General features: G+C 42.4%; 1 protein-coding gene across 2 annotated transcripts in view; it reads right to left on the reverse strand.

The window, feature by feature from the left end:
* Positions 1 to 22,458, reverse strand: part of DDX43 (DEAD-box helicase 43) — a 49,687-nt gene extending 27,229 nt beyond the window's left edge. The window contains exons 1-9 of one of the 2 annotated variants that reach the window (XM_072142129.1): positions 22,037 to 22,458; positions 20,660 to 20,715; positions 18,997 to 19,111; positions 14,386 to 14,508; positions 14,129 to 14,210; positions 12,528 to 12,684; positions 8,955 to 9,073; positions 4,945 to 5,055; positions 3,119 to 3,260 (exon numbers count right to left, since the gene is read on the reverse strand). In XM_072142129.1, coding sequence (XP_071998230.1) covers positions 3,119 to 3,260; positions 4,945 to 5,055; positions 8,955 to 9,073; positions 12,528 to 12,684; positions 14,129 to 14,210; positions 14,386 to 14,508; positions 18,997 to 19,111; positions 20,660 to 20,715; positions 22,037 to 22,301 — 1,170 coding nt within the window. In that variant the 5' untranslated portion in view covers positions 22,302 to 22,458. The remainder of the gene's footprint in view (positions 1 to 3,118; positions 3,261 to 4,944; positions 5,056 to 8,954; positions 9,074 to 12,527; positions 12,685 to 14,128; positions 14,211 to 14,385; positions 14,509 to 18,996; positions 19,112 to 20,659; positions 20,716 to 22,036) is intronic. The other variant, XM_072142128.1, reaches the window with a different exon arrangement.
* Positions 22,459 to 27,813: the final 5,355 nt, after the last annotated feature.

Consider the following 27,813-nt stretch of genomic DNA (forward strand, 5'->3'; position numbering starts at 1 on the left):
GCACTGTAGCCCCGCTCCCCTGCAGTCCGGGACGGAGCTCACTCACTGATAGACAAACAGTTCCTGCCGGCAGCAGCATGGAGAGAACTATAAGTTACAGACAGATAAAGAACTTATCTGGGGAGGCAAAGCAGATCTAGTGTGTTGTGGAATAGCAGCGATGTAAAAGAGCTGACATGGTGTGTAATAGGCATGTAATGGATCTCATCTCTATTTCTATGTGTCAGATACTAGCCAAATGAAAATGTATACAATACCTGGACCCTGATAATCTAACCACATTGTCAGCTCACAGCACTAGATGGAGTATAATGTGTCTGCTTAGAGAGTCCCCGCCCACACCTTGGGATTTTGCCATCACTGAGTGATAAGAGCTAAAACAGCAATAAAACTGAATAAAATTGTAAAGTGTTAAAAATGATCCTTATTGTGTTAACATCACTAGGGGGTTGAAATTCGAGAATTTTCTTTCATGTGAAAACCATTGAAATACATCTACCACCATGATCAAGGATTGTAAACCAAGCACACTAAAAAACTGGGGTGTCCAGCTTCTTATGTCCATTTTTTTTTTTTTTTTTTTAGAAAAAAGGCTTTTAAAATTATGCAAATGAGCACAAGGGCTCCTGGCTTTATTCTCATCCATGGAGCCTTGAACTCCTCGGGCTCATAAGCAGAATTTTGGAAACTTTTTTCTTAAAAACTAAGGCATAGGAAGCTTAACCCCTTAAGGACGCAGCCTGTTTGCAGGTTAAGGCTCGCAACTTTTTTTTGAAATTTGACCTGCGTCTCTTTATATGGTAATAACTTTTGAACACTGTTACTTATCAAAGCGATTCTGAGATTGTTTTTTCCCCACATGTTGTACTTCATTTTAGTGGTAAATTTTGGCTGATACGTTTTGCGTTCATTTACAAAAAAAAGAAAAAAAAATGATGAATTTTTAGAAAAATTAGCCATTTTCGAAATTCAAAATCACCGCGTTTTCAGGCAGATAAATTTACCACCTAAATAACTTGCAGAATAACATTTCCCATTTGTCTACTTTACATTTTCATAATTTTTGAAATGTTTGGATAATTTATTTTGACGTCACGCGGCCTACAAATCGAATAGCGATTTTCCGTATTTTCGGAATTGACTATTTTGGGGATAAATACTGTTTGAAATCAAATTTTACATATTTAGCAACAAAACCCCCTATATAACCAACCCATTTTCAAATCTGCACCCCTCAAACTATCAGAAACAGCATTTACAAAGATTGTTAACCCCTTGAGATCTTCATAGCAATTGAATCAAAATGGCGGTGAAATTTAGAATGGTCAAATTTTGTCGGTTATACGTTCATCTAGCCCTAAAATTTACACATTTCCAAAAGATAAAAAGAGAAAACTCACCATAAAATTTGTTCTACAATTTCTCCTGAGTGCAGCGACCCCCCACACGTGGCCGTTACTTGTGTTATGGGGGCACAGCGAGGCGCAGAAGGGAAGGAGCACCCTGCAGCTGCCAGGATTTTAGTTTTCTGGTTGCCCCCTTTTGAAGGCTATAACATTTTCGCTTTTCCGTTATTTGGGCCATGTGACGGCATTTTTTTTTGCGGGACGAGATGCTTTTTCCAGTGTTACCATTTTGGGGTTGGTATCACCTATTTTGGAACTTTTTTTGAGGTCATGAGTAGAAAAGCATCAATTCTGTACTGGATTTTTTACTTTTTTTTTTTTGTGTTCACCGTATAGCCTAATAATCCTGTTATCTTTATTCTATGGGTCAATACGATTACGGGGATACCAGACATGAATATTTTTTCTTATGTTTTACTAAATTTGCCAAATAAAACCGTAATGTGGGGAAAAATCTATCATTTTTGCATCTCCGTCTTCCAAGTGGCATAACATTGTTACGTTTTTGGCTACAGAGCTGGTTGATGGCTTGTTTTTTGCGGGACATGTTGTTCTTTGCAACAATATCATTCTGGAGTACATATGTTTTGTTGATCACTTTTTATTGTATTTTTAGTAGGATATAATAGGTAAAAATCATAATTTTTGGCGGGTTTTTAACGTTTTTTTTTTACGGCGTTCATCATATGGGTTCAATAGTTATTTAGTTTTATTCTATGGATTGTTACGGACGCGGTGATACTATATATGTGGGGTTTGTGTTATGATTTAGACTTTTTTGAGTGTTATATGTCTCTTTATTTTTTTTGGGGCTTATGGGCATTTTTAGTGATTTATAAAGTAATTTTTTATTGAAAAACATTTTTTTTTACATTTTTTTTACCTGATCCACCATGGGATATGAACAAGCAATCATCTGATTACACTAATGTATTGCAGGGTATTATCAGTGCCAGCCTATGCAGATGCATAGGCTGACACTTTGCCTTTAAGATGATGTCACAGACGCCATCTTAAAGGTAAACCCTCCAGGCTTCTCTGGGGTCCCGATCGGACCCCAGAGGTGCCAAAACAGCGATCGGACCCCCCGAAAACGGTGCGGGGGGGGCGATCGTGGGGTAAAGACCCACAGAAGGCATGTTAAATGCCGCGGTCGCGTTGACCGCGGCATTTAACGGGTTAAACACCCGCGATCGGAGCCCACTCCGACCGCGGGTGTTAGCCGGGGATGTCAACGGTAGATTACCGTTGAAATCCCGCGGCTAACGATACCGGTTCGGCTGCTATACAGCGCTGAACCGGCATCGTCTCTGCGCAGTAGCTGTACTGCGCTGAGCGCTAATCGCGGGACTCAGCGCAGTACAGCTACGGCGCAGAGCGCTAAGGGGTTAAAGAAGAACAGAAACCAGAGGAAAGCACAACAACAGTATACCAGTGTGCTTGGTTTACAATCCTTCAGCTTGTGGTAGATGTCCTTTTACATTTTTCTATAGATTTATCTAAATGTATCCAAATGTGAGTACAGGAGTACAGATGTTGTGCTCCTGTACTACTGACTGGATATATCCATATATATTGTTACGATTAAGATCAGCTGTTGCAAAACAAAAGACGGTATACTTGTGGTCAACCCCTTTAAGTTATTTTATCTTTGAAGTTTATCATCACCTGCATTTACCGAAAGACATCCAGTAGCTTTCGTAGTAACTTACCAAGTAGGTTATACTTTTAAGAGTAACAAAATTGTTCATTTGCAAGTCATGCAGCCTCCCTGGAGTAGCAATGACAATATCCACTCCCTTGGCAACCACATTTATTTGGTTCTTACGATCTCCACCTCCATAGATGCAAATGCTAAAACATCCAAAAGATGCAAAGAGAGAGTTAGAGTAACTTAATAATTATACATGTTCCATTTTAAAACTTTCAATGCTGAAAATCCAGGTGTTTACTGGGCGTCGCCCAGCAGGATTTTGTTTAAATGACTGTTTCTTCCAAATACTGATAGAAGTGACCCAACAATGAAGCCGCCTGCCTGACATTTTAAATGTGGGCGAGGTTTGTGATCTTAAGGCCCTGAACAGAGAGCATACACATAGACATATACTAAGAGACAGATGCATAAGTCATATACTGTGCATAAAACAGGATGGAAAGAGAAAATAGGCTACATCTTTCCATACTGCTCCTGCCGCTGAGCATATGTGCCGAGTGGACGCTCAGGGAGGACCCAAGTGAAGTCACGGTCCATAGAAAGACAATTACATTACTGGGGGAAACACTCTTAACCAATCACTGGAGAGAGGAGTGACCGGTGGGATACATCCTAGTCATACGATGTAAGGACACATCAGGAATCTTCCTTACAATGTATGGTAAAAAAGTTATGTGAATAGGGCTGTGGAGTCGGAGTTCTTCCAAGTCCATTGTTGTACGTATATCGAAGAATTTCATGGAAGGTGGGACATACCGGGGCATGGGCATCACAAGGTAACACAGAAATGCAGGGCTCGGTCTTCATTGATAAACCTGGGTTAGGCTACATTCACACGAACGTATGGAGGACGTATATACGGCCGACGTATATACGGCCAATATACGTCCCCCATACACTCCTATGGGCGCACGGCACCCTACGGGAGCGGTACGGTGCAGCACACGTGCGGCACCGTACCGTTCCGTACCCGGGAAAAAGATAGGACATGTCCTATCTTTTCCCGTAATACTGCGCCGTGCGCCATAGGTTGCTATGGAGAAGGGCGGGGGTGAACTGCGCTCACCTCCTCCTTTCCCCGTACACTGCCGTTGCCCGCTATGGTACGGTACGGGCGGGCAACGGCAGTGTGAATATAGCCTTAAACTGTGTCAGCACCACATACCAGCTCTGGAGAATTAAATGTCCAATTTGGCACAAATCTATGAGGTCACTCCATTAAGTCACCGGCTCTGCCTTTCCACTTACAATTGCAAACCCGATTGGTCCGGGCGTCAAGAGACGTGACCCAGTGCCAGAAACCAGAGGTGGTAAGAGAGGAACGCTTCCCTACATCAGCTCTGCTGTGTGCCGCATGTCTGCAGCAGAACCTCCAGAGGGATCACAAGCACCATGGCAGACCAACCTAGTCTTATGGTTAGGAAATGTGGAAAGGCACAAGTACCCCTAGCTCCTCACTCCCTATGTCAGTCCTTCAGCAACAGTCACCACAGACCCCCTGGGATCCAAGGTACACCCTACTCCCACAATGCAGCAGAAGCAGGTTTCTCGCGCTTTCCCACAAGAGTTCGAGGGGAAGGAACCCCCATTTATTGGACACTGAAGGGGAATCCCTCCTGTCAGTTAAAGTAAAAAAGACAGGGAAATGGTAAAAGGCTGGATGGAGGTTACATGACCTTATAATGCAAAAGATGACATTTCATTACATTAAAATATGTAAAACAATGAAAAACAAATGTATTGTTAATTAACCTGACCGGTTTTGGACAAACAATCAAGCAAACTTGTCATTGTTTTACTACATAATATAAACTAGCACAATACCTTGTGAATCCTTTATATCTGTACTTTGAGCATTCGGCCTTAACTTGAAGAGCTAACTCGCGCGTAGGTGCAAGAACCAGCATTCCAGGTCCTTCACGTTCATTTCTGGGACTAGAGTTCATAAACAACATTACAAATTACTAAATATTACAAAATATCAACCAATTTTAAGCCTCTGACACGAACATATGCTTGCCTCGGCTATAGCCCAGGCTAGCATACAGCAGTATGGCTGGAGGGAGGAAGGGTGAGCGCTGCTCACTACTATCTTCTCCATAGGGAGGAGTGCAGCCCGGCCATACATAAGGGAAAAAAATAGAGCATGATCCATCTTCTTCTTGCCGACTGTACAGTGACACACTGTACCGTGGCTGAGCGAAATAGGCGTCTATAGGGGTTGATATTGGTCTCCTTAACGTTTGTATGAAATGGGCCTTAGGAGTAGAAAGCCTTTCTGTTCAAACAGGTTAAGAAGCTGCATGGATTCCTTCACAAGTCTCCAAAGTGGAGAAAACTGCTCAAAATAAAAAATAAAATGTGAACATACTCTCTGTAAATCAAACTGGTCACTGGGAATGTCATCTTTAGCTGGTGACAGGTTCCAATAGCCTACTCTATGCAAATGTTAATAATTTAATTTCAGCATTTGCATTACCTGGCTCCCTGCCAGCAGTGAATGGTGAGTCCTAGGGGAAAACAACTGCAGCAGCCTGTGTGCACATGTCTATACATGCATCCCCCCTCCAAGCTCATTGTTCATGACAGGAAAAGGAGAGGGGGCTGCACGAGTGTGGAGGAGAATGACTGCTGCAGCTGCACCCCCTCCCCTGGGACTCAACCCATGCAGCTGCAGGGAACCAAGTAATGTGAAATGAAATAATTATAGGTTCCTGGTGACAGGTTTGCTTTAAAGAATATGTTAACATTGCTTTATTTGGAGCAGTTTTCTAGACTTCCACTTTAAGAGTCATATGATTGTATGAATTGTATGCCACAATACAAATCATATGGTTTTTGAAATTAATGGGAATTGCACAGCAGTTTTGACCACGAAAAAAATTTAGTTTGTGATCTGTTCTAGTCCTACAATATCTTTTATAGTGATGTGCATATAGCTAAAGCGATATAGCCATGTCACTCCTCAGTTTGAAAAGTGCCCCAGTAAATCAAGGCACTTACTAGTAGTTAGTAAGTTTTGTGCCTGGATGAATAAATCACCATTTCTAAGTTTGGCTAAATAACTGGTTAGTTACAGTCTCATAATTGGAGGTTATTCACAAGCTTGCAGTTAATGGCAGCAAGCTGGCAGCTCTATCATGATTCAGCTTTGGATTTCTTTGCACAGTTACACTTGTTCATTTCGCAAAGGATTACCATCCCCAGCAACACTCGGCTCTTCAAGCACATTCGAGGAAATTCAAGCAACCACAGGAAGATGGAGTCAAATGGTCTTTTATGTTGAATCTTGTTAGAGTCGCCGGCTTGCTGCCATTAACCACAAGCTTTTGAATAACTAGAGACTGGAGAATACTAGAGACTGGGTAAATCACTAGTTACTCAAACATAGGATTTTTCTTACAAATGCCACAAGACATCCTAACAACAAGAAAGGGCCTTCATTAACTGGAACAGCCATTCACCCCCCCCCCCGAGCCCCTTCGTTACCGCTCGTCCATATAAGAGACATGGGAGGACTAAACGATCACCAACTTTCTATATATCCGATCCTTACCAACTAACATCTGTTACTTTAATCTTCTGTGTTGTGACCAGCAATCTCTGTGTGTGTAGCGGAGGTCCGAGTGTTCAAGACTGTGTATACAGATGTCCCCCCCCCATCAGTTCCTCCAGTTTGTGATTCTATAGAACTTTCTCTCTCTCTGCACCTCATGCTGCTCCCCTTCCCCACCTTGTCATCTGCACTTTGTTCTCTGTGCAGATAACCCTTAGTCTTTACACAGCAGAGGCTATACACTGCATGTAACTGGGTTACTTATTACATGTTCCATGCTCCTCCATATGACGGAAGCTGCCAGGCTAGTCAACATATACATCCTGTATGTGCACTGACTTACTTGTGGGAAACTAAATAGATTTAATGCTAAATTACTTTGAGAGAGCACACAAGGCATCCTGGGAACTGTGGGAAAGCTAACTGGCCTCAGCTTGAGGGCACAGACAGATATTAGTATCTGCCTACTTCACCTCTGGTGAGAGAGATTTTAGTCAAACGCTTTCAAAGGAAGAAAAGGACGAGCAGCACAAAGTAGGCATTATTCTGTGTTTTTAAAGTGGAATCAGATCTAATAATCTGTTAAAATCATAATAACTTTACAGTTACACTTTAAGAATTAAACACATGTTTTTCCCCATAACCATGCTATTTTTGTTCTCCAGAAAGGCATTCAGGCCTCTCTTGAACATGTACATATAGTCCGCCATAACAACCTCCATAGTCTCAAGAACCTTTGCCCATGGCAATGGTAGAACTGCCGCTCCTTTGGGTGTAGAGGACGTCCCCCTTGTCCTGGTCACAGGGCTAGGTATGAAAAGATCCTTGTACTGCCAGTTCAGGTATTTGTACATTGTAATGAGGACTCCCCTCAGTTGTCTTTTTTCTAAACTGAATAATCCCAAATTTTGTAATCTGTCATTGTAGTCTAGTCCCCCATACACTAATAACCCCAAGTCTTTTTCAGCTGCAGTTTTACCAAATAATTGACTGTTTAGAACATAATTGTACTTTGTTTCCATGGCCTAAATGGATCACTTTACATTCATCTATATTAAACCTCATCAATTATTTTTCCGACCACACTCCTCAATCTTCCGCAAGAGATTATTTTTTCCCCCATGGTGTCAGAGTTATTTTTCTCGATGCCACCTTTACAATGTATATCTGTATGGCCAATCCAAGATAGGGTCCTTAACCTTTCAGTATCTACAGTGATTAATTTTTTCGATTTTCCATTAAAATAGTGACAACTCAGTTTCTAAAAAGGAAAAAAGTCAGTCCCACAAAAAAAGAAACCTTACACGGAATAGAAATAATAATAAAAAGATACAAGTCATTTTTGCAGTTACATGCATTATCCAGGCTGCAAGCAATTGGCCATGTGCAGCTGCTTGCGACCCACCTGACATCGGCGGTAGAGCACAACTCACCCTGCTGATGTCAATACGAATGACAGTGTGCCCCAAATCGAGGCAGGAACAGAACCCGTTGCATAATTTGGGGCATGGTAGTTTGCCACATTCTTAGTGCGGGGAGACACATTGAGGGATATTTGTCAGCAGAACTGGTTGTCATTGGCAACTAGAATCAGAACTCAGCTTTCATTTTCCCACAGCCATTTGTAAAATGAAAGCTGAGCTTTGATTGGTTGCAGTGGTCAATTAGAACAGTTTACCGCAGGCACTTCTGAAATCTCCCCATTGCATGCACCACACCTCACTACAGAAGGAAATTTGGGTGGCCAGCTCACAGCCTGGCCACCCAAAGTCATAAACCTATGCCCATAAAAAATAGCCTAATTGTGTTTTTTTTTCCAGATGAACTACATTTGGAATTTTTAACAAATGTTATTCAATTGCATGTAATAGCACAAGGTTCATTTTGTTATGCAGATAACAAGCTCACACAAAGACAACATAAACCTGTAAATGTTGAAGGCAGTTAAAATCAAACACAAAAACAAATGTAATGTTATCCCTAATGAAACAAACACATTTTACTATAAGTTATAGAATATTGAGACTAATAACTTATCAACTACCAACAGTGCGTAGGTGATAAAAGTCTCATTGGTGGAGCTACCACTGCTAAATAGGTGAAAATATTCTGTGAATGCCCCAGTCTGGGAGGGGAGGGGGGGGTACACACAAAGCATTATAGTGCTCGTAAGAAGCTCACAGCATTTTTGGATGAAATGCATAGTAACCTGACAAACACTTTAAGCAAAACTAATGTATAAAAGTAGTATCTCAAATTATAAATAATTGAAACTTACATTGGTTGAAGATCTAAGTGAATGAATCCTGGCAATAGGTATGCAAGTGTTTTTCCAGTGCCTGTTTGAGCAATTCCAATGAGATCTAACCCTTGAAGGATGATAGGCCATGCCTGAGACTATAAAATAAAAGAGAGACATGCAGATACAGTTATGAAAATCGGAACACAAACATAATTAAACATTTTAAGATGGGTCAATTTGACAGGTTCTAAATGTATGAAAAAGGTAGATTCTGGGGCTTCTGGAATGTAAGAATGGAAGAGCTGTCCCATAGAAATCAATGTACAGACTGTTACCTTCCATTATGCTTCTTGTTCAGTAGCAAAAGCTGTTGTGCTTTTTTTCTATATATAATGGAAGGTCATAACAGAACCTTATGTAAGTGTGAACTTCGGTGTAGATGTGAAGTTTTTATTGGCTTTTACAGGTAACACAGAAAAGGAGTGCGGTTTATCAGAGAAATGGGCATGGCCAAAATTGTGCTACCATGCAAAGAAACACAAATCATGCAAGTCTACCTAAGCAAATTTACTGAAGTAGTTACATTAAAGGAAACCTACCATCAAAATAAAGCATGCATAAAGCAACGGCAGGGGGGCTCTTAGTGGGCGTTTCCAGAGCCCCCACCCCCTGCTCTCCCTCCACCCTCGGCCTGTGCAATCTAGCAGCAGCAAGAAGTGCAGGGAGGGGGTGAGACAAGTTCTGCTCATTGTCACAGCCAGTGAAAAGACATTAATGAGGGGCTCTGGAAACTCTTTTAAAATAAGCTTTTAAAGTTATGCTAAAAAGAAATAGATCATGGATAACATAAGAAGGTTACCACAGTCACAGTGCCTGGATCTATAGAGTAAATATCCCTAGTTTATCATGATCGATTTTGGTGGTAGATTTTCTTCAAGGGTCATTTGTATAAAAAGCGTGAGCCTCTATTCTAACATTAGTCCTGATATATAAACATTTTATAGGTGTAACAAAAAAAAAAAAATACAGAAAATCACATTTAAGAAGAAGGAAAAAAAAAAAAAAAAAACAGAAGGTAAACATACCATATATTCTTCAGTATAAACAGGGATTTTCAGCACAAAAAATGTGCTAAAAAACCCCTATACTGAAGTCTATGGAAAAATAAATAAATTCTGTACCGACGCCTCTCGCAGGTCCTTTTCTGTCATCTGAAGCTCCGGCTTAGTCTTCGGGTCCCTGCTGCGTTGCATGCACCATGACGTCAGTGACGTCCCTATGGTGCCAGCAAGCGGGTGACATCATGGTATATGCGATGGCAGCGTACGGGGACCCAGAGCTTCAGAAGACATAAGAGGACCTGTGGAGCAAGTTGCAAAGGTGACTAGAGAGTTTTTTATCGGCTGGGCTAAGGGGGCAGGCGCTGGCCATGTGCTAAGGGGGCAGGCGCTGGCCATGTGCTAAGGGGGCAGGCGCTGGCCATGTGCTAAGGGGGCAGGCGCTGGCCATGTGCTAAGGGGGCAGGCGCTGGCCATGTGCTAAGGGGGCAGGCGCTGGCCATGTGCTAAGGGGGCAGGCGCTGGCCATGTGCTAAGGGGGCAGGCGCTGGCCATGTGCTAAGGGGGCAGGCGCTGGCCATGTGCTAAGGGGGCAGGCGCTGGCCATGTGCTAAGGGGGCAGGCGCTGGCCATGTGCTAAGGGGGCAGGCGCTGGCCATGTGCTAAGGGGGCAGGCGCTGGCCATGTGCTAAGGGGGCAGGCGCTGGCCATGTGCTAAGGGGGCAGGCGCTGGCCATGTGCTAAGGGGGCAGGCGCTGGCCATGTGCTAAGGGGGCAGGCGCTGGCTGGCCATATACTGGGTTTAGGCTGTGACCAATGCATTTCCCACCTTAGGTTTATAGTCGAGTCGGATAATACTTGCCAATATGACACATGACCCAGAAAAATAACTTCAACTATACAGCATTCTACTGCACCCAAAAAGAAATGCACTTTAATTTCAATTTTAAAGAGGAATTGCAGTCATTATTTGATTTTAGTGCAACATTTTTCTAACATACCGTATATACCGGCGTATAAGACGACCTGGTGTATAAGACGACCCCCCTACTTTCCTGTTTAAAATATAGAGTTTAAGATATATTCGCCGTATAAGACTACCCCTTTTCCAACGCATACAAAACACCGGTAAAAATAATTTAAAAAAAAACAGATTTGAATTTAACATGGTCCTTTTTTTAATTTATGACATGCAGGTATATAGCAGGAAAACTGTCGCTCATAAACATAAGGCATACAACAACAACATTACCATCGTCCATTTTACTGTAAATGTTACCATACTGTACCTTAAATTTTTATTTTATTAAATATTCCATGCCATGTACTCAGAAGCGGGAAAAAAATTCCAAATGCAATGAAAATGGTGAAAAACGCATTTGCGCCATTTTCTTGTGGGCTTGGATATTACGTCTTTAACTGAGCGCCCCAAAATGACATGTCTACTTTATTCTTTGGGTTGGTACGATTACGTGGATACCAAATTTATAAAGGTTTTATAATGTTTTCATACATTTACAAAAATGAAAACCTCCTGTACAAAAATTATTTTTTTTATTTTGCCAACTTCTGGCGGTAATAACTTTTTTATACTTTGTTGTACGGAGCTGTGGGTGGTGTCATTTTTTGCGAAATTTGATAATATTTTCAATGATATCATTTTTAGGACTGTACGACCTTTTGATCACTTTTTATAGATTTTTTTCTATTTTTCAAAATGGCAAAAAAGTGCCATTTTTGACTTTGGGCGCTATTTTCCGTTACGGGGTTAAACTCATTGAAAAACCGTTATCATATTTTGATAGATCGGGCATTTTCGGACGCGTCGATACCTCATGTGTTTATGATTTTTACTGTTTATTTATATTTATGTCAGTTCTAGGGAAAGGGGGGTGATTTGAAATTTTAGGTTTTTTTATTATTATTATTTTATTTTTTTAATTTTTTTTTATTTTTATTTATACTATTTTTCAGACTCCCTAGGGTACTTTAACCCTAGGTTGTCTGATCGATCCTACCATATACTGCCATACTACAGTATGGCAGTATATGGGGATTTTCCTCATTCATAACAATGTGCACATTGTAATGAAGGGGTTAAAACTAAATAGCCTCGGGTCTTCGGAAGACCCGAGGCTACCATGGAGACGGATCGCCGCCCCCGATGACGTCACGGGGAGCGGCGATCCAGGTAAGATGGCGGCGCCCTTGCGCAGCTCTCTCTTTGAGGCTGCCGGCAGCCCACGATGTGAAAACACCCGTGATCGGTGCTAGCACCGATCGCGGGTGTTACCGGTAAGCCTTTGCTGCAATATGCAGCAAAGACTTACCGGCTATGGAGAGGGCTCAGATTTTTCTGTCTTCAAAAGTCGTCTTATACGCCGGAATATACGGTAAATGCATTTAATATTTACCTAACAGTCAATAGGCAGCCACGTAAAGAATATATCATTCTTGTGTGTACCAACCAAATCACCTTAAATAGATGATTAAAAATGGTATGACTTCCTGCTCTATAAAGAAATTGAAAATGAATCCTCATGTAACTTGCCTGAATTGGTGTGGGTCTTTGAAAACCTGCAGTTTTGAGAGCATCCATTACTTCTTGAAAAGTCTCAAATGCATCTTGAAAACTACGAACAGGATTGGGAATTGGTCTCTTCTGACCTTCCTTTAAGTCATTACATATAATGTTATTGTTTTCCCTCCTGCAAGAATACAAACAAACAACTAGAAGGGTTAAAGGATACGTACACATTTCATGGTTTTATTGTATTTATAAAAAAGACTCCAAATCATTTTACCAATACAGGTGGTCCCCTACTTAAGAACACCCGACTTACAGACGGCCTTAGTTACAAATGGATCTCTGGATGTTCGCAGTATACTGTAATTTAGCCCCAGGCTACAATGATCGACTGTAACAGTTATCAAAGGTCTAAAATTAAGAATTATTGTTAATCCTGGTTCTGAAACAACCCAACATTTTTTAATCCAATTGTCACAGAGACCAAGAAAATTTTAGCTGGGGTTACAATTATAAAATATGCAGTACAAATTCAACTTAAGAACAAATCTATGGAACCTATCCTGTTCTGGAGGTGTTAAAACATTCATACACTTGTACCAGCAAGTTTGCTTCTATAATGTAGAGCTCATCTGAGTAATATTCAGAAGATCAAATTCCACTCTCCCGTCATCTTGACAAGCTGCATCAAGTTCTGTAGCTCACCCCCTTGGGGTTCATTCACACATGGAGTGTACATTGCGTTTTGATTTGCCGGATTACATTGCATTTACAAGTTAATGCAATGAAATAAGGCAAATCTCCTCTCCACATCTGTTGAATTGTGTTTTAACACAATGTAAATGCCACATGTTACTGCACCCTAAGCCATATCCCCTTCATATATAATGCACTTAATGGCTGCTTAGTCTTTCCTCCCCCCTGGTGCAGCAGTGTCAATAGGAAAAGACAAGATATTAAAGCTCCCTGCCAAGCTCACCATGACGTTACACATGGGCGGCAGCTAGGAAAGCAGGCGTTCCTCCCCTGGTTGCTAGCTGCCACCTATCCATGACATCACGGGGAGGGAATTGAACATGTGGGCTGGGAAAAAACATCCTGGAGCATCCGATTGATTTTGAATTGCTGCCCTCTGGGACTTAGCGTGGGAGCTTGGCAGGAAACCAGGTAACCAGGTAAAATGCACTATATGATTATAGCGAACCTATACTACTCACAAACACAACAAAAGCAAATTTGCAATTGTCATGTTATGGGCTTTTTGAACATGGTTGTGGTGAAAAATGGGGATTGTGGTGACAAGTTCCCTTTTATAAGACTTTTCTCTACCTCTACCAGGCAAGACAAGACTTATTTGGAGTCCTTAGCTAAACTATTATAGTTGGACAACTGGGCTGGAACTTCTACAAAATGCTGAGGGGGTGACCACAGTTTGCAATTGTAAGTAGTAACTAAAAGGCACTCGGGGAGTGACAAGATTAGTAACTATTACAATTTACCAATGTTATGAGTACCTTATGCCACAGAGAATTTCAGAGCTAAAATACATTTGGTTGTAACCATGCACAGTTACATAGCTGCTCACTTCCCAATAGACAGAATTTACATACATACATTTATTTTACCTCCATTTTGTTACCTCCTCTTCAGACATGGATGCAATACTTGCTGCTTCTTTGTAAAAAGCCTTCTGAATTGGTGGCATATCTTAACATGAAGAAGCAACAAAGTCAACATTAGGAAAAGCAGGGCTGACAACATCTGGTATCTTAACAGCCCCTACATGTTCAGATGTATGTAATGCAATGAATACATGCACGGTAATTCTGTCAGATACATCAAAAGATTTGTTTCAGAACAAAGATCCAAAATGACAACAAACCTGCCCATTTCATTGCTTCATATTTCTCTTTATTCTCTCGAAGTAAAGTCCAGTTTATTACTGGTCGCTCTTGAACCTTAACCTCAGCAGAGCTGGTGGAGTAACTGTCCTTGTATCCCCGCCCTGCACATATAAGACATGACATTTTTGTTATTTCAAATTTCAGGACTATTAAAGGTTATAGAATGCACTTCATAACTTATCCAGTATATGACCCTGGAGGATCATGTACTGTCATACAAAGACTAACCCTGAGTCATGTACTGTCCTATAGAGTCCTGCTTCCTTATTTTTCCTGAAGCTGAAGAAGGTACATAACTTAACCAAGACTTCAACCTTACTACAACTTAACAGTTTAACTTCATATACAAGTGAACCCCTACCCAACGCGTTGGGTCCTGGTGCATGGAGAGGGCTCACGGGATGAGTCCTCTCTCCATAGCCGTTAAGTCTTTGCTGCATATTGGAGCAAACACTTACCGGTAACACCCGCAATCGCCGCCAGCAATGCTGCCTGCGGCTTCAAAAACATGCCGCCACCTTGCTGAGGATCGTCGCTCCCCGTGACATAGCGGTGATCCGTCGCTATGACGGCCTTCCGAAGACCTGGGGCTGACTCGTAGTAACCCTATCATTACAATGTACTATCAGCACATTGTAGTGAGTGATGAGGAATATCCCCATATACTGCCATACTGCAGTATGGTAGTATATGTTAGGATCGATCAGACAACCTAGGGTTAAAGACAGAAAAAAAAAAAAAAAAAATTATAATAAAACAAAAAAATTCAAATCAACCACCCTTGATATAAATAATAATAAACAGTAAAAATCATAAACACATTAGGTATCGCTGCATCCGAAAATTCTTGATCAAAATATAATAACGGTTTTTCACTGCATTTAACCCTGTAACTGAAAATAGCGCCCAAAGTCAAAAATGGTACTTTTGTGCCATTTTGAAAAATATAAAAAAAAAAAAATCAATAAAATGTGATCAAAAAGTTGTACAGTCCTAAAAATGGTAGCAATGAAAACTTCATCAAAAGTTGCAAAAAATGGCACCACCCACAGCTCCGGACACTAAGGTATGAAAAAGTTATTGGCCCCAGAAGACCGCAAAATCCAAAAAAAAAAAAAAAAAAATTTGTACAGGACGTTTTCATTTTTGTAAATGTATGAAAACATTATAAAACCTATACAAATTTGGTATCAACATGATTGCACCGAACCAAAGAATAAAGTAGACCTGTCAGTTTGGGCGCACAATGAAAGCCCTAAAAATCCAAGCCCACAAGAAAACTGTGCAAATGCGTTTTTTCACCATTTTCACTGTATTTGGAATTTTTTATACCATCACTATGAAGTGCACTTTTCTACACAGAAAACAAGCCATCACAGAGCTCTTTACGTGAAAAAATAAAAAAGTTATAGATTTTTGAAGGTGGGGAGTGAAAAATGGAAGTGAAAAAACTAAAAAGGGCCAGGTCGTTGAGGGGTTAAGGTTAATTTTATTTTCATCAGCTTTTGGGAGTAATGTATTGAGATCATCAAATGTGTTTTATAACCAGTAACATAGTTCCTAAAAGTTAAGAATGTTCAAGATAATGAACATATTTAAGGGAAAAAAAAAGCTAAAAACAGTCCAAATTAAACCCTGTAGCTGAGTTCTTGGAGTTGTTCTCAATTGTAAGATCCCAATCTTTCAATATTTCTTTAGGTTTTGGCTCACTCTATGAAATAAAGCAAGCCTATTCTTTTCCTGAAGGAGTCCAAAAAGCAGTGTTGTGCTTGACCATTATAGGAAGTTAAAGAGCCCTAGAAAAGACAGTTCCCTTGTGATACCACAATCACCATTTAAATTTGTTACAAATTTTTTCATAGAGAAAATTACTGAAATCCACTGCATAAAAGGAACATGTGCACTTTTTATGTGGATTTCACCATCTAAAATAAAACTGTAAAAAAAAAATTAAATACAACAAAGTCCTTATTTTTATAAATACTGATCCACAGGATACATAGCTGTGTGAACTGAACATTTTACAAGACACTTCTAACTCCTTACAAGAGCACGTGACCAAAAGGTGCCATTTATGAGCGTAATGGGGCAGATTTATCAAGCTGAAAGTCAGAATATTTCTTGTTGCCCATGGCAACCAATCACAGCTTCCCTTTAAAACATTCATGAGCACTGGTAAAACGAAAGCAGAGCTGTGATTGGTTGCCATGGGCAACTAGAAATATTCTGACAGCTTGATAAATCTGCCCCAATGTGTTTTAACTTCGCATCAGTAGTTATTATTTATAGAGCACTATTAATTCCATTGTGCTGTACAATCAGCAAGGGGTTCACATACATTACATTAAGACAAGTACATATGCAAGTATGATCTGAAACAAGTGGGAATAGGATCCTGTGAAGGCTCACAATCTATATTGGAGGGTAGATAAAGACGTGAGGTGAGGGAGCAGAGAAGGTACTAAGGTACATCAGTCGTAAGGTTCCTGCTAAAACCCTAGGTCCTAAACTCTTTCCCTAATCCTATAACACCTCATAGCCTGCTATAAACTAACTAATATTCACATTTTTGAAAGAGGCTATTGTGTGAAGTAGTCTCTAAGGGCTGTGTGAGCAAAGACTACTCTCCATGCCCCAGTAGACTATACTGTCCTTCTGTTTGCGGGCTTCTTCTAGCTCTACGCATGCAGGAGTAGCCTCTTCAGTGCCAGCATGGATCAGGAGCATGGAAGGAGGTGGGACAACATGGGCGACTGGCTCGTGAAGAAATCTTTGCTCCCCTAGCCCTTAGAGCAGTGATGGCAAACCTTTTAGAGACCGAGTGCCCAAACTACAACCAACACCTACTTATTTATCACAAAGTGCCAACGCAGAAATTTAATTTGTGATTTATACTCCCTTCTCTGTCACAGTTTTCATTGATACCAGCTCCCTGAGGACACCAATAAAGCAGAAAATAGTCCCAGGTTGAGCTGTCACTGTGAAATAGCTCTGAGCACAGCAAGTCCTGGCAAGTCCCGGCCCCCGTGTAGGATACAGCCAGCCCGCCCCCGTGTAGGATACAGCCAGCTCGCCCCCGTGTAGGATACAGCCAGCCCGCCCCCGTGTAGGATACAGCCAGCCCGCCCCCGTGTAGGATACAGCCAGCTCGCCCCCGTGTAGGATACAGCCAGCCCGCCCCCGTGTAGGATACAGCCAGCCCGCCCCCGTGTAGGATACAGCCAGCTCGCCCCCGTGTAGGATACAGCCAGCTCGCCCCCGTGTAGGATACAGCCAGCCCGCCCAGCACTTAAAAAAAATATGTACTCACCCTCTGATGTCAGCGCATCCAGTCTTCTTTCTTTTCCGCGGCTCCTCTTCTTTCTTCTGTCATGGACGCGGCCATGTTTTCTTTAAGCAGGTTCATACTATGACACGGCCAGGAAGAAAACAGGGCCGTGTCCATGACAGAAGAAAGAAGAAGAGCCACGGAGAAGAAAGAAGACGGGACACGCCTACATCGGGGAGTGAGTATATAAGTTTTTTTTTTTTTTTTTTTTGTAATAGACTCGTGTATAAACCGAGGGGACATTTTTCAGCACATTTTTGTGCTGAAGAACTCGGCTTATACACGAGTATATACGGTAGTTAATGATAGTTTAGGTCAAGCTAGGAGACGTTATAGGATTAGGGAAAGTTTAATGCATAGGGATTTAGTAAGAATCTACCTTTGAATCTACCTTAATAGGAAGATTCTTAATTGAAGGTTTCCTTTAAAAGTGTTGTTCCAAGTTTGATTGTTATCCTGTGAATAGGGCATAACAATCCAATTGAGAGTGGTCCGACAGCTATGACCCCCACAAATCACAAGAATGGATCCCCAGCGATCTGGAAAATAGGCTTCCTGTACTCAATAACTGATGCAGCAGCAGGTCACACATGTCTCCTCTCTCTACACCTAGAGGTCATGAGTCAGTTTGTTCAAACCTCCCATCAGTGGCAGTTGGACTGACAGGCCTGAATGCCGAATCACAAAATCGATATAAACATTCACTTCAGTTTTGTTGCTCAGAATTCATGCCGGACAAATCAATGACTAAATAAATTCACTTGTGTGAAACTGGCCCAAGGGAGTGTAGGAAATGCAGAGCACAGTAAAATGCCATTTCCAACATACTACAATTTACAACTCTTCCTTAGCATTGAGTGGAGCAGCAGGACACATGCTTGACCTGCCACTCCATAAACTAGTGAGAACATGTTCTCGTGATTGGTGGAGGGCTCTTCTCACAGTTGGAACCCCACTGATAAGTCTGTTATCTCCTATCCTGTGGCATGCCATAGACAAATCAGATCTGTAGTTTATTAGAGGATCAGCAGCAACAACTCTACATAATCCACATTGCAGGCAGGATTCAGCAAAAATCTGGGGTAACAGATGCTGCATCTCACATTTAAATCGCAAAATGCATTTGTGTCCCTGTGGATTTTCATACAAATTTGATACAAAATCTTGAAATCCTAAGGGTCCGATTCATGTTCTTTTTTTTTTTTTTTTTTTTAAATACTGTTTCTTTGGCTATACCTAAAAAAAAATACAATTTACTCACCACAATCTGTTCTTTCACTTCTTTCTACTATTTCGTCAATCAATGCTTTGGCTTTACTTTGTTGTTCATCGTTTCCAAATATTTTTATCAACGAGTCATACTCTTCCTTTACAATCTAAGACACAAAAGTATAAAACTTTCTGTCACACATTCACCTCCGCACAAAAAGAAGAGAACAATTAACATCAGAAGGATTTCTCCAACGTAAATGCAGGAATTACACAATACTCACTGCTCAAAGAAGTGTAAGCTGTAGTGTTACTATACTTCTCTAAGAAGTACCACTATGTTTTGTAAAAAATAACAAGTACCAGCTTTAACCTCTTTGAAAGGATCTGTAAACCAACCTGTATAATGTGTGTATTTGGAGGTTAACTATGGGCTTAGATCTAATCTCCCTGTATTTGTTTTATAGTCGTGAGCAGTGGGATTAACATTTTCTGCTCTCTGGCCTGGCTACAATATGATATGTGCACAATTTCATACCAGATTTTACCAATCCTTGCTCTGCCAGTCTTTCCTTACTTAGGCTGCATTCACACTACCGCAAGGGGGACGTATATACGGCCGATATACGTCCCCCATAGACGGCAATGGGCGCGCGGCTCCCTTCAAGAGCGGTACGGTGCAGCACACGTGCGGCAACGTACCGCTCCGTACCCCGTGAAAAAAATAGGACATGTCCCATCTTTTCAGGGCATATGGCGCAAATAAGGAGTACCAGATTTTGGGCTTTGATACTTCAGTAGAAAAGAAACTTTCCAGGTATCTGCACATGGTAGCGGAATAGTTGCGGGATTTACCTGAGGGGTAACCATGCAGCCTGTTGGTTTCGGACACAAAATGCATTAATTTTTGAGTTCCAAAGGTTTATTTCTGCAGCTGATTTTTTCCACAATGTGTTATGGGATGGTCATAAACCCCATACACTACTACAGGATTTTGCTATGGACCTTGGTATTGAACTGTTCTGAACTTTCCAGTATTGAAAAAGTACCAAAATTTCAATGCATCATGCAACACTATTCACGACCCCCATTGCCTTCTACTTCCGCCGTGCTAGGAACATGATGACTGCCGCACCACAAAAGATAGGGCAGGTTCTATTCCTGCTTATCTTTGCAGCAAGCGAAGGGCACAGAAAAGTGCACACATATGCATGAGGCCTAAGTGACCGGAAGAGAAACAATTCTATTGTAATGTAATGCTCGTAGCATACTATAGCCAGAGAGAAGAAATTGCTAGGACTTACTGGTGTGCAAGCAAACAAAGGGAATGCAGGAACAAACCCACAGCCTGGCTGGCATAACTGATCTTCTTATCAACAGAGATAAAGCTCTAATTTAAGCGACATAATGTCATCCCACAGACAAAGCACAGCACATTGGATGGGAGCCCCTGCATCATAGTGAAATATGATGCAAGGAGTCCCTGAATGTCGGCCAAACAGCAGCGCCAGCACTGTAACGGTTATGGCAAAGTTTTTCTTAATAAAGTGCATATATTACAAAGATTACAATTGTCACCGACACTTCTAATTTATGCAATGAGACAGCAAAGTATAGCTATACTGTAAACTAATTCTGATATATTGTGCACACTGCGTTCTTCAGAAACTTTGCGCCGCCACAATCTTTACATAAAAAAGTATTAAATTGCTTACCTTTATCCTTGAGCTAGATGCCTCTTCTAGCTCCCTTATTTTACATCCTCCACGTCCTAGTTTAAATAAATATATATCACCATTATGTATACAATAGCACCACGAACACTAACAGGAGAGAGGCGGACTGGTTATATTGAAAAGTTGTCGGACTCTTTGCTAGTTTTTCAGTTGCCAAATTTCAATACATATTTCTACCTCAGTGATTCTATATCAACCTGCTCTTGTAGGCAACTAAAGGTGTACTCCAGGCACATCAAGTTACCCCCTCTCCACAGGATAAGGGAATACATGCTGATCAATGGCGGTACCCTCACACAAGAGAAAAGAGGGTCCGTTGTATCCCAAATATTCACATCACTACCTTTATAGCAGTTCTACAAAATGTCAGATTGTTCCATCCATAAGTTTACATCTACCAGCTACATTTGCAACAGAAGGATCAGAGAAAAACGGCAGCTACCTGCACATGTAGCAGAGTTTTATGGAGCAGGGGAGTGGAATACTGCATCAAGATCTGCTGTGGGTCATAAGGAGATTTCCACTGCAGATTTCTTTTCTGCAGTGTGAGTATGCTACACTTTTACTATATCACACTCCGGATTTTCTGCATGTAAAATCTCAACAATCAATAAGCAATGTGTTTGGGCACCCTTATAGAAATGAGGCCCATTCTGCACAGAGCCTTCTTACATTAGAGGGGTAGTCCTTTCTCCTGCTTGCACACCTTCTTGGTTGCCCTCTCCACTGACCATAGTTTCACAATCGGTGCTGCATAATATGCAGCCAATGCCTTCCGTATACATAAAAACGCACATAAATTTCAAAGCTACTGTAATCCACATACTTCTGTGCACACATTTTTCTGCAGATAATGACTGCATGTATGAACCCTAAGGGAATGTTTACAGGGGACCTATTTGCTCTATGGAATTGCAGGAGGCTTAGGCCACTTGGTCACAAGTAAGTGCATTCGGAGGAAATGCTCTGTGCGCTGGGATTTCCGGACAGAACATTGTATCACTGGACTGAATTGACATGCTGAGATCTAGTGCTACAAGGTTCGGTCTGGTAGTACCCACCAGCCCAGAACCCTGTGATGTATTATAGCAGGAAAGGCCATCATCTACCCTTGTGCAGAACCAAAAAGGTTCTTTGTATGGTTTGGCCAACATCAAGGACTTATATTTGGGGCCTGCGGACCATTTCTACTACTGATGAGTACAGATACTACTACCATGATACAGACCAGGCCTGCACAGTATTCTGGGTCAGTACCCCCTCATTACACACTACATGCAGCTACCAGTGTTAGGGCACCATCAGGCCCAGGACAGCAGGGGGCACTGCTCCCCCCCTCATCACTGCGCTGCTTACCGATCACTTGTCCGACCACCGAGCTGTCTAGGCGGAAGCACAAGGGGCTCGGCATGGGGTCGCGCCCTGTGTCCCTTCTCCTGAACTCTGATCTCTGGCAGTGGCCGCCCTCTCTATCCCAGCCACGCTGTTCTGGCCTCCTCCATGGCGGCTCGCTCCAGTCACCCCGATGCCGGGTCTGGGGAGCCCATGGTGAGCTCTCAGCAGCCCTCTGCACACTTATTGCACCTCCGCAGCTATCCTCGTCCTCCTCCCAGTCAGACATTTTCCAGCAGGTCCCGTGACGTCAGGCTGCCTCCTCCGGCGCGCTCTACGTCGTTATGTGGTCTTGGGTGGGCGGGGCGTGTAGTCACTCGTTCCCGCCTAAGCGGTGCACAGCGAGGAGGGTCCAGCTCCTACTACGAGGCGTGGCAGAGGCAAGGCTCTGGCGACTGAATACCTGACCCAAACCAAGGTTCCTTACTGCAGTGTTGTAGTCAGTGGCGGACAGCGAAAAAAAAGTGGCCCTATAGATGAGCGTGGTCAACACAGGTGGGCGGGGTCCAGAAGTCATTGTTGGAAGATTAACAAAATAGCAGTAAGTAAGGTATCCCTCAGTTATCATAAAAACTGGATGACAATATCATGGATTAGACATCTTAACCTCAATGAGATAAAGGCAGTCCCCGGGTTACATACAAGATAGGTTATTTAGGTTTGTTCTTAAGTTGTATTTGTATGTAAGTTGAAACTGTATATTTTATACCAGACAAAAAAATTTTTTCCCCAGTGACAATTGTAGTTTCAAAATTTTTTTTTGGACCAGGGATTATCAATAAAGTTTCATAACAGACACCTTACAGCGGATCATTGCAGTCTGGAACTAAAGTAACACCCAAAGAGGTCACCAGAGGTCACACTGAGCAGAGGGGTCCATCTAGAGAACCCGTCATGCAAAATAACCCCCCTAAACTAAATATATTTTCATAAACTACCAATAGAGAGCATTGCCTCTATCCCCTCATTGTCCCTCTACATGCCTGTAAACCTAAGCAATGAGGTCCTAAAGCTGTATGCAAATGACCTGTGAAATGTCCAATGAAGCATTAGCATATTCAAGCTGTCCACCTTATTCATGAGTGGGAGGTACAGCCACACCCCCAGTGCATGACTGACAGCCTGTATAATGATGTGAGGCTGTATAATGATGTGCTTCCTGGTGCTGGTGGCCACGCCCCCTGCTGCCTGTGTGTGCATGTGTGTGTGTTTAGGAGAGATACAGCAGCTCCAGGCAGCCATGTTACAGCAGAACATGTCAGATTCATGTGTAGCTGATGTCTGTGTCTCACCCCTGTATATTAGGAGGATGCAGCATGTCAGCAGATGCAGCACAGATACCAGCAATACTTTACTATACATTACACACAGACCTGAGCAGGGGGAGGAGAGGGGAGGGGTAACAGGGGTGACATCACTGCCTCTGACCATGTGACCAGCCTCATTTACATGATAAAGAATAGATGATTTTACAATGAATAATGTATGAAATAACTAGATAAAGGCTGGGATGGGATCCTTGTGAGCTGCTCCAACAGGTAGAGGTGACAGGACTAGTGGCAGAGACCTGATGACAGGTGTCCTTTAACTAGTCGTTGTTTGTAAATTGGGTGTCCTTAAGTAGGGGACCGCCTGTATACTCATAATCTGTGCAGTGCCCATCCGTCCCAATCCCCGCAATATACTCATAACTTGTACAGTGCCCATCCGTCCCAATCCCCGCAATATACTCATAAATTGTACAGTGCTCATCTGTCCCAATCCCCCGCAATATACTCATAATCTGTACAGTGCCCATCCGTCCCAATTCCCCCCACAATATTTTCATAATCTGTACAGTGCCAGTGCCCATCAGTCCCAAGTACCCCCACCCACACATTATACTCATCTGTGCCTATCCAGCTCTGATACCCCCTCCCCCTCAAAGCAGTAAGTAAATAATCAGCTCACAATTTATTTTATAAATAGTGGGGGCACTGTGGCAGTAATTATTAATATTGGACAACCCCCTGCGGCTGCCCCGAGTACTAGTGGTCATTGCACGGGCTACAATGTACAGCATCAGCATGTGAATCAGCCAACCTTTAGTGAAGTGTTCAGTGTTCACTTGTCGGCCCGGCACGTTGATTCGGGGCAACGTAGCTCCAGCACCGTGCTGCTACTGCTGCCTCACCTTTCAGTCGGCCCGAGCAGCCTCAGACCGGCCCCAGATTGGCCCGGGACCTGTCGGCCCACCGTGAACGGCCCCGGTGGGTTGAATAGCCAGTCCGCCCCTGGCTGTAGTGATGGGAATTACGGCTCTTCTGAGCCTTGTCTCTTTAGGCTCTGCTCATTAAGAAGAGCAGGCTCTTCGGGTTCCTGAACGGCTCCCTATAAAATATATAATAGGGAGCCGCAGGCCAGTCAGTCACCCCACATCACACTACTTTTAACCTGATGGCGTGATGAGCCATTTAGGGAACCTTGTTTAGTGAGCCATCGGCTCACTCACGGGAGCCAGCTCTTTGTGAACGACCCATCACTACAGTGCTGCATTTCCAGGGTCTTTGCTGCCCGTGTCTTCTTATGTCCAATAGCACTCATCCAGTCACCAGGTCACGGGTTTACACTGTTTGTTACTGTATAAGCCAACAGTGTGCAGGACACTTTTGGTGCAATAAGGGTAGGGGGTTTGCTTGTTGGTGCAATGTTATCTGTCCATACTTTCTTTCTGCAGGAAGTAAAAGTTTTCCTTATGGAGATATTCTAATAGTCTCTCACTAAGCTAAACCAGTTCCCTACTCCGTACTGAACAATACCAACCAGCTCGAAACAGTGCTGACAACAGTTGGGAGTCTGTTCCTTCTGGAGTAGATAGATTGGTTTGGTTTTAATCCTGCTTTATGTCCGATCACTAATAAGAGACGATTTTTCTGGATCCTTTTAAATGTAAAATACGAAGCCTCAGGCCACCCTGTCCTCCCACTTCACTTTTAACCCGATTTTAAAAGGGTTAAAGGGGGCATGGTGGGCTGATTAGGGGCGGGGTTAAGTAAGCTATCTGCACGAACAATCCATCACTCCTAGGCTTCCTGAAGGATGCTTGATGTCACAGGAGCTGCCTTACAAGGTAGCCAAAGAGGCGTGGTTTTCCTTATCCTGTCCTGGAAAACTTATTTGCATGCAGGGGCAGACTGGGAATTTAAAATGGCCCTGGAAAAAACTTTAAAAGCAGACCCATTTTATGGGTGTAGTCAAAACAAGTGGGTGTGGTCAGACAATGTGGGTGGAGTTATAACCGACAAATTGTTGGTAGATGTTGGTACATATAGAATAACACTACTAAAATACTTTCTCCCATATGCAAGCTAACTTCCATAATCCTGCCCCCTATGTACAAGAATATAACTACTATAATCCTGCCCCCTATGTACAAGAATATTACTACTATAATACTGCCCCCTATGTACAAGAATATAACTACTATAATACTGCCCCTATGTACAAGAATGTAACTACTATAATACTTCCCCTATGTACAAGAATGTAACTACTATAATACTTCCCCTATGTACAAGAATGTAACTACTATAATACTGCCCCCTATGTACAAGAATATAACTACTGTAATACTGCCACCTATGTACAAGAATGTAACTACTATAATACTGCCCCTATGTACAAGAATATAACTACTGTAATACTGCCGCCTATGTACAAGAATATAACTACTATAATACTTCCCCCTATGTACAAGAATATACATACTATAATACTGCTCCCTATATGCAAGAATATAACTACTATAATACTGCCCCCATGTACAAGAATATAACTACTATAATACTTCCCCCTATGTACAAGAATATACATACTATAATACTGCTCCCTATATGCAAGAATATAACTACTATAATACTGCCCCCATGTACAAGAATATAACTACTATAATACTTCCCCCTATGTACAAGAATATAACTACTATAATACTGCCCCCTATGTACAAGAATATACATACTATAATACTGCTCCCTATATGCAAGAATATAACTACTATAATACTGCCCCCATGTACAAGAATATAACTACTATAATACTTCCCCCTATGTACAAGAATATAACTACTATAATACTGCCCCCTATGTACAAGAATATAACTACTATAATACTGCCCCCTATGTACAAGAATATAACTACTATAATACTACATATATACACAGAAGCGAACATGAAAAAAATCAGTATTTATCATATACAGCTACATAAAAAACACATGAGAGATCCATAACTATTGCATCCAGTGACATCAGGTGACATATCCTCGGATTGTACTCGTTCCTTATCTTCTCCATTAGTTCCACCATCACCTTGTCTCTTCCTCCAGGTACACGGCATTCCTGCAAAGTTTACCACACAAACATCTTATGTTCTGCACTTTCCCATTGTCCCTTAACTGTCCCTTCTTCTGCTACCACCAATACTGTGCCCCAAATACTGTAATAGAGCCCCCTGAAATATTAGTACCACACAAATAGTGCCCCATAATGTAACATACTGTAATGGTAAGGATAATTTATTTCTTCTTTCTCTCCTTTAACCCACCACCCAGCGTTGATAGACCTCCTACTATGACCCAGGCTTAATAATGATGCCCCCAGCCTGCCCCAGTTATAAAATTATTGGCCCGAGCCTGCCCCGACATAGAATGAATGGCCCCAGCCTGCCCCAGACATAGAATGAATGGCCCCAGCCTGCCCCAGACATAGAATGAATGGCCCCAGCCCGCCCCAGACATAGAATGAATGGCCCGGCCTGCCCCAGACATAGAATGAATGGCCCCAGCCTGCCCTAGACATAAAATAAATGGCCCCAGCCTGCCCCAGAAATAGAATGAATGGCCCCAGCCTGCCCTAGACATAGAATAAATGGCCCCAGCCTGCCCCAGAAATAGAATGAATGGCCCAGCCTGCCCCAGACATAGAATGAATGGCCCAAGCCTGCCACAGACATAGAATGAATGGCCCCAGCCTGCCCGAGACATAGAATAAATGGCCCCAGCCTGCCCCAGACATAGAATAAATGGCCCCAGCCTGCCCCAGACATAGAATGAATGGCCCCAGCCCGCCCCAGGCACAGAATGAATGGCCCCAGCCTGCCCCAGACATAGAATTATTGGCCCCAGCCTGCCCCAGACACAGAATGAATGGCCCCAGCCTGTCCCAGACATAGAATGAATGGCCCCAGCCCGCCCCAGGCACAGAATGAATGGCCCCAGCCTGTCCCAGACTGCCCTCCCCCTTATAAATTCTTGATGGAATTCAGAGCTATAAGCATGTTAGAAAAGTTGCTTAAATGATGGTCTTTAACCCTTTAAGCACGCAGCCAGTTTGTAGCTTAAGGGTGATGGCACAAGTGGCGTTTTGAAACCGTTTTTGGCCGGTTTTTAAGCAGTCCATCAAAAAACGCACGCATTTTTGAAAAGCGCATGCGTTTTTGACAGGTCTTAATTAAAAATGCATTAACGGACTGCTTAAAAACGTGCCAAAAACGGGTTTAAAACGCCACTTGTGCTATCACCCATCACTGTCTTCTCCTCTCCCATATCACCTTTATGACTGCTACCTCCTTCTTCCTTTTAACCTTCATCACTGCCACCTCCTCGACATATTTTTCTTCCATCACTACCCTCTTCTCCTTACATGACCTTCCACCAGTGCCTCCTGCCCCTACATACCCTCCCTCACAGCCTTCCTTTTCTCCCT

This window comes from Engystomops pustulosus, chromosome 3, assembly GCF_040894005.1.
Source record: "Engystomops pustulosus chromosome 3, aEngPut4.maternal, whole genome shotgun sequence".
Lineage (NCBI taxonomy): Eukaryota > Metazoa > Chordata > Amphibia > Anura > Leptodactylidae > Engystomops > Engystomops pustulosus.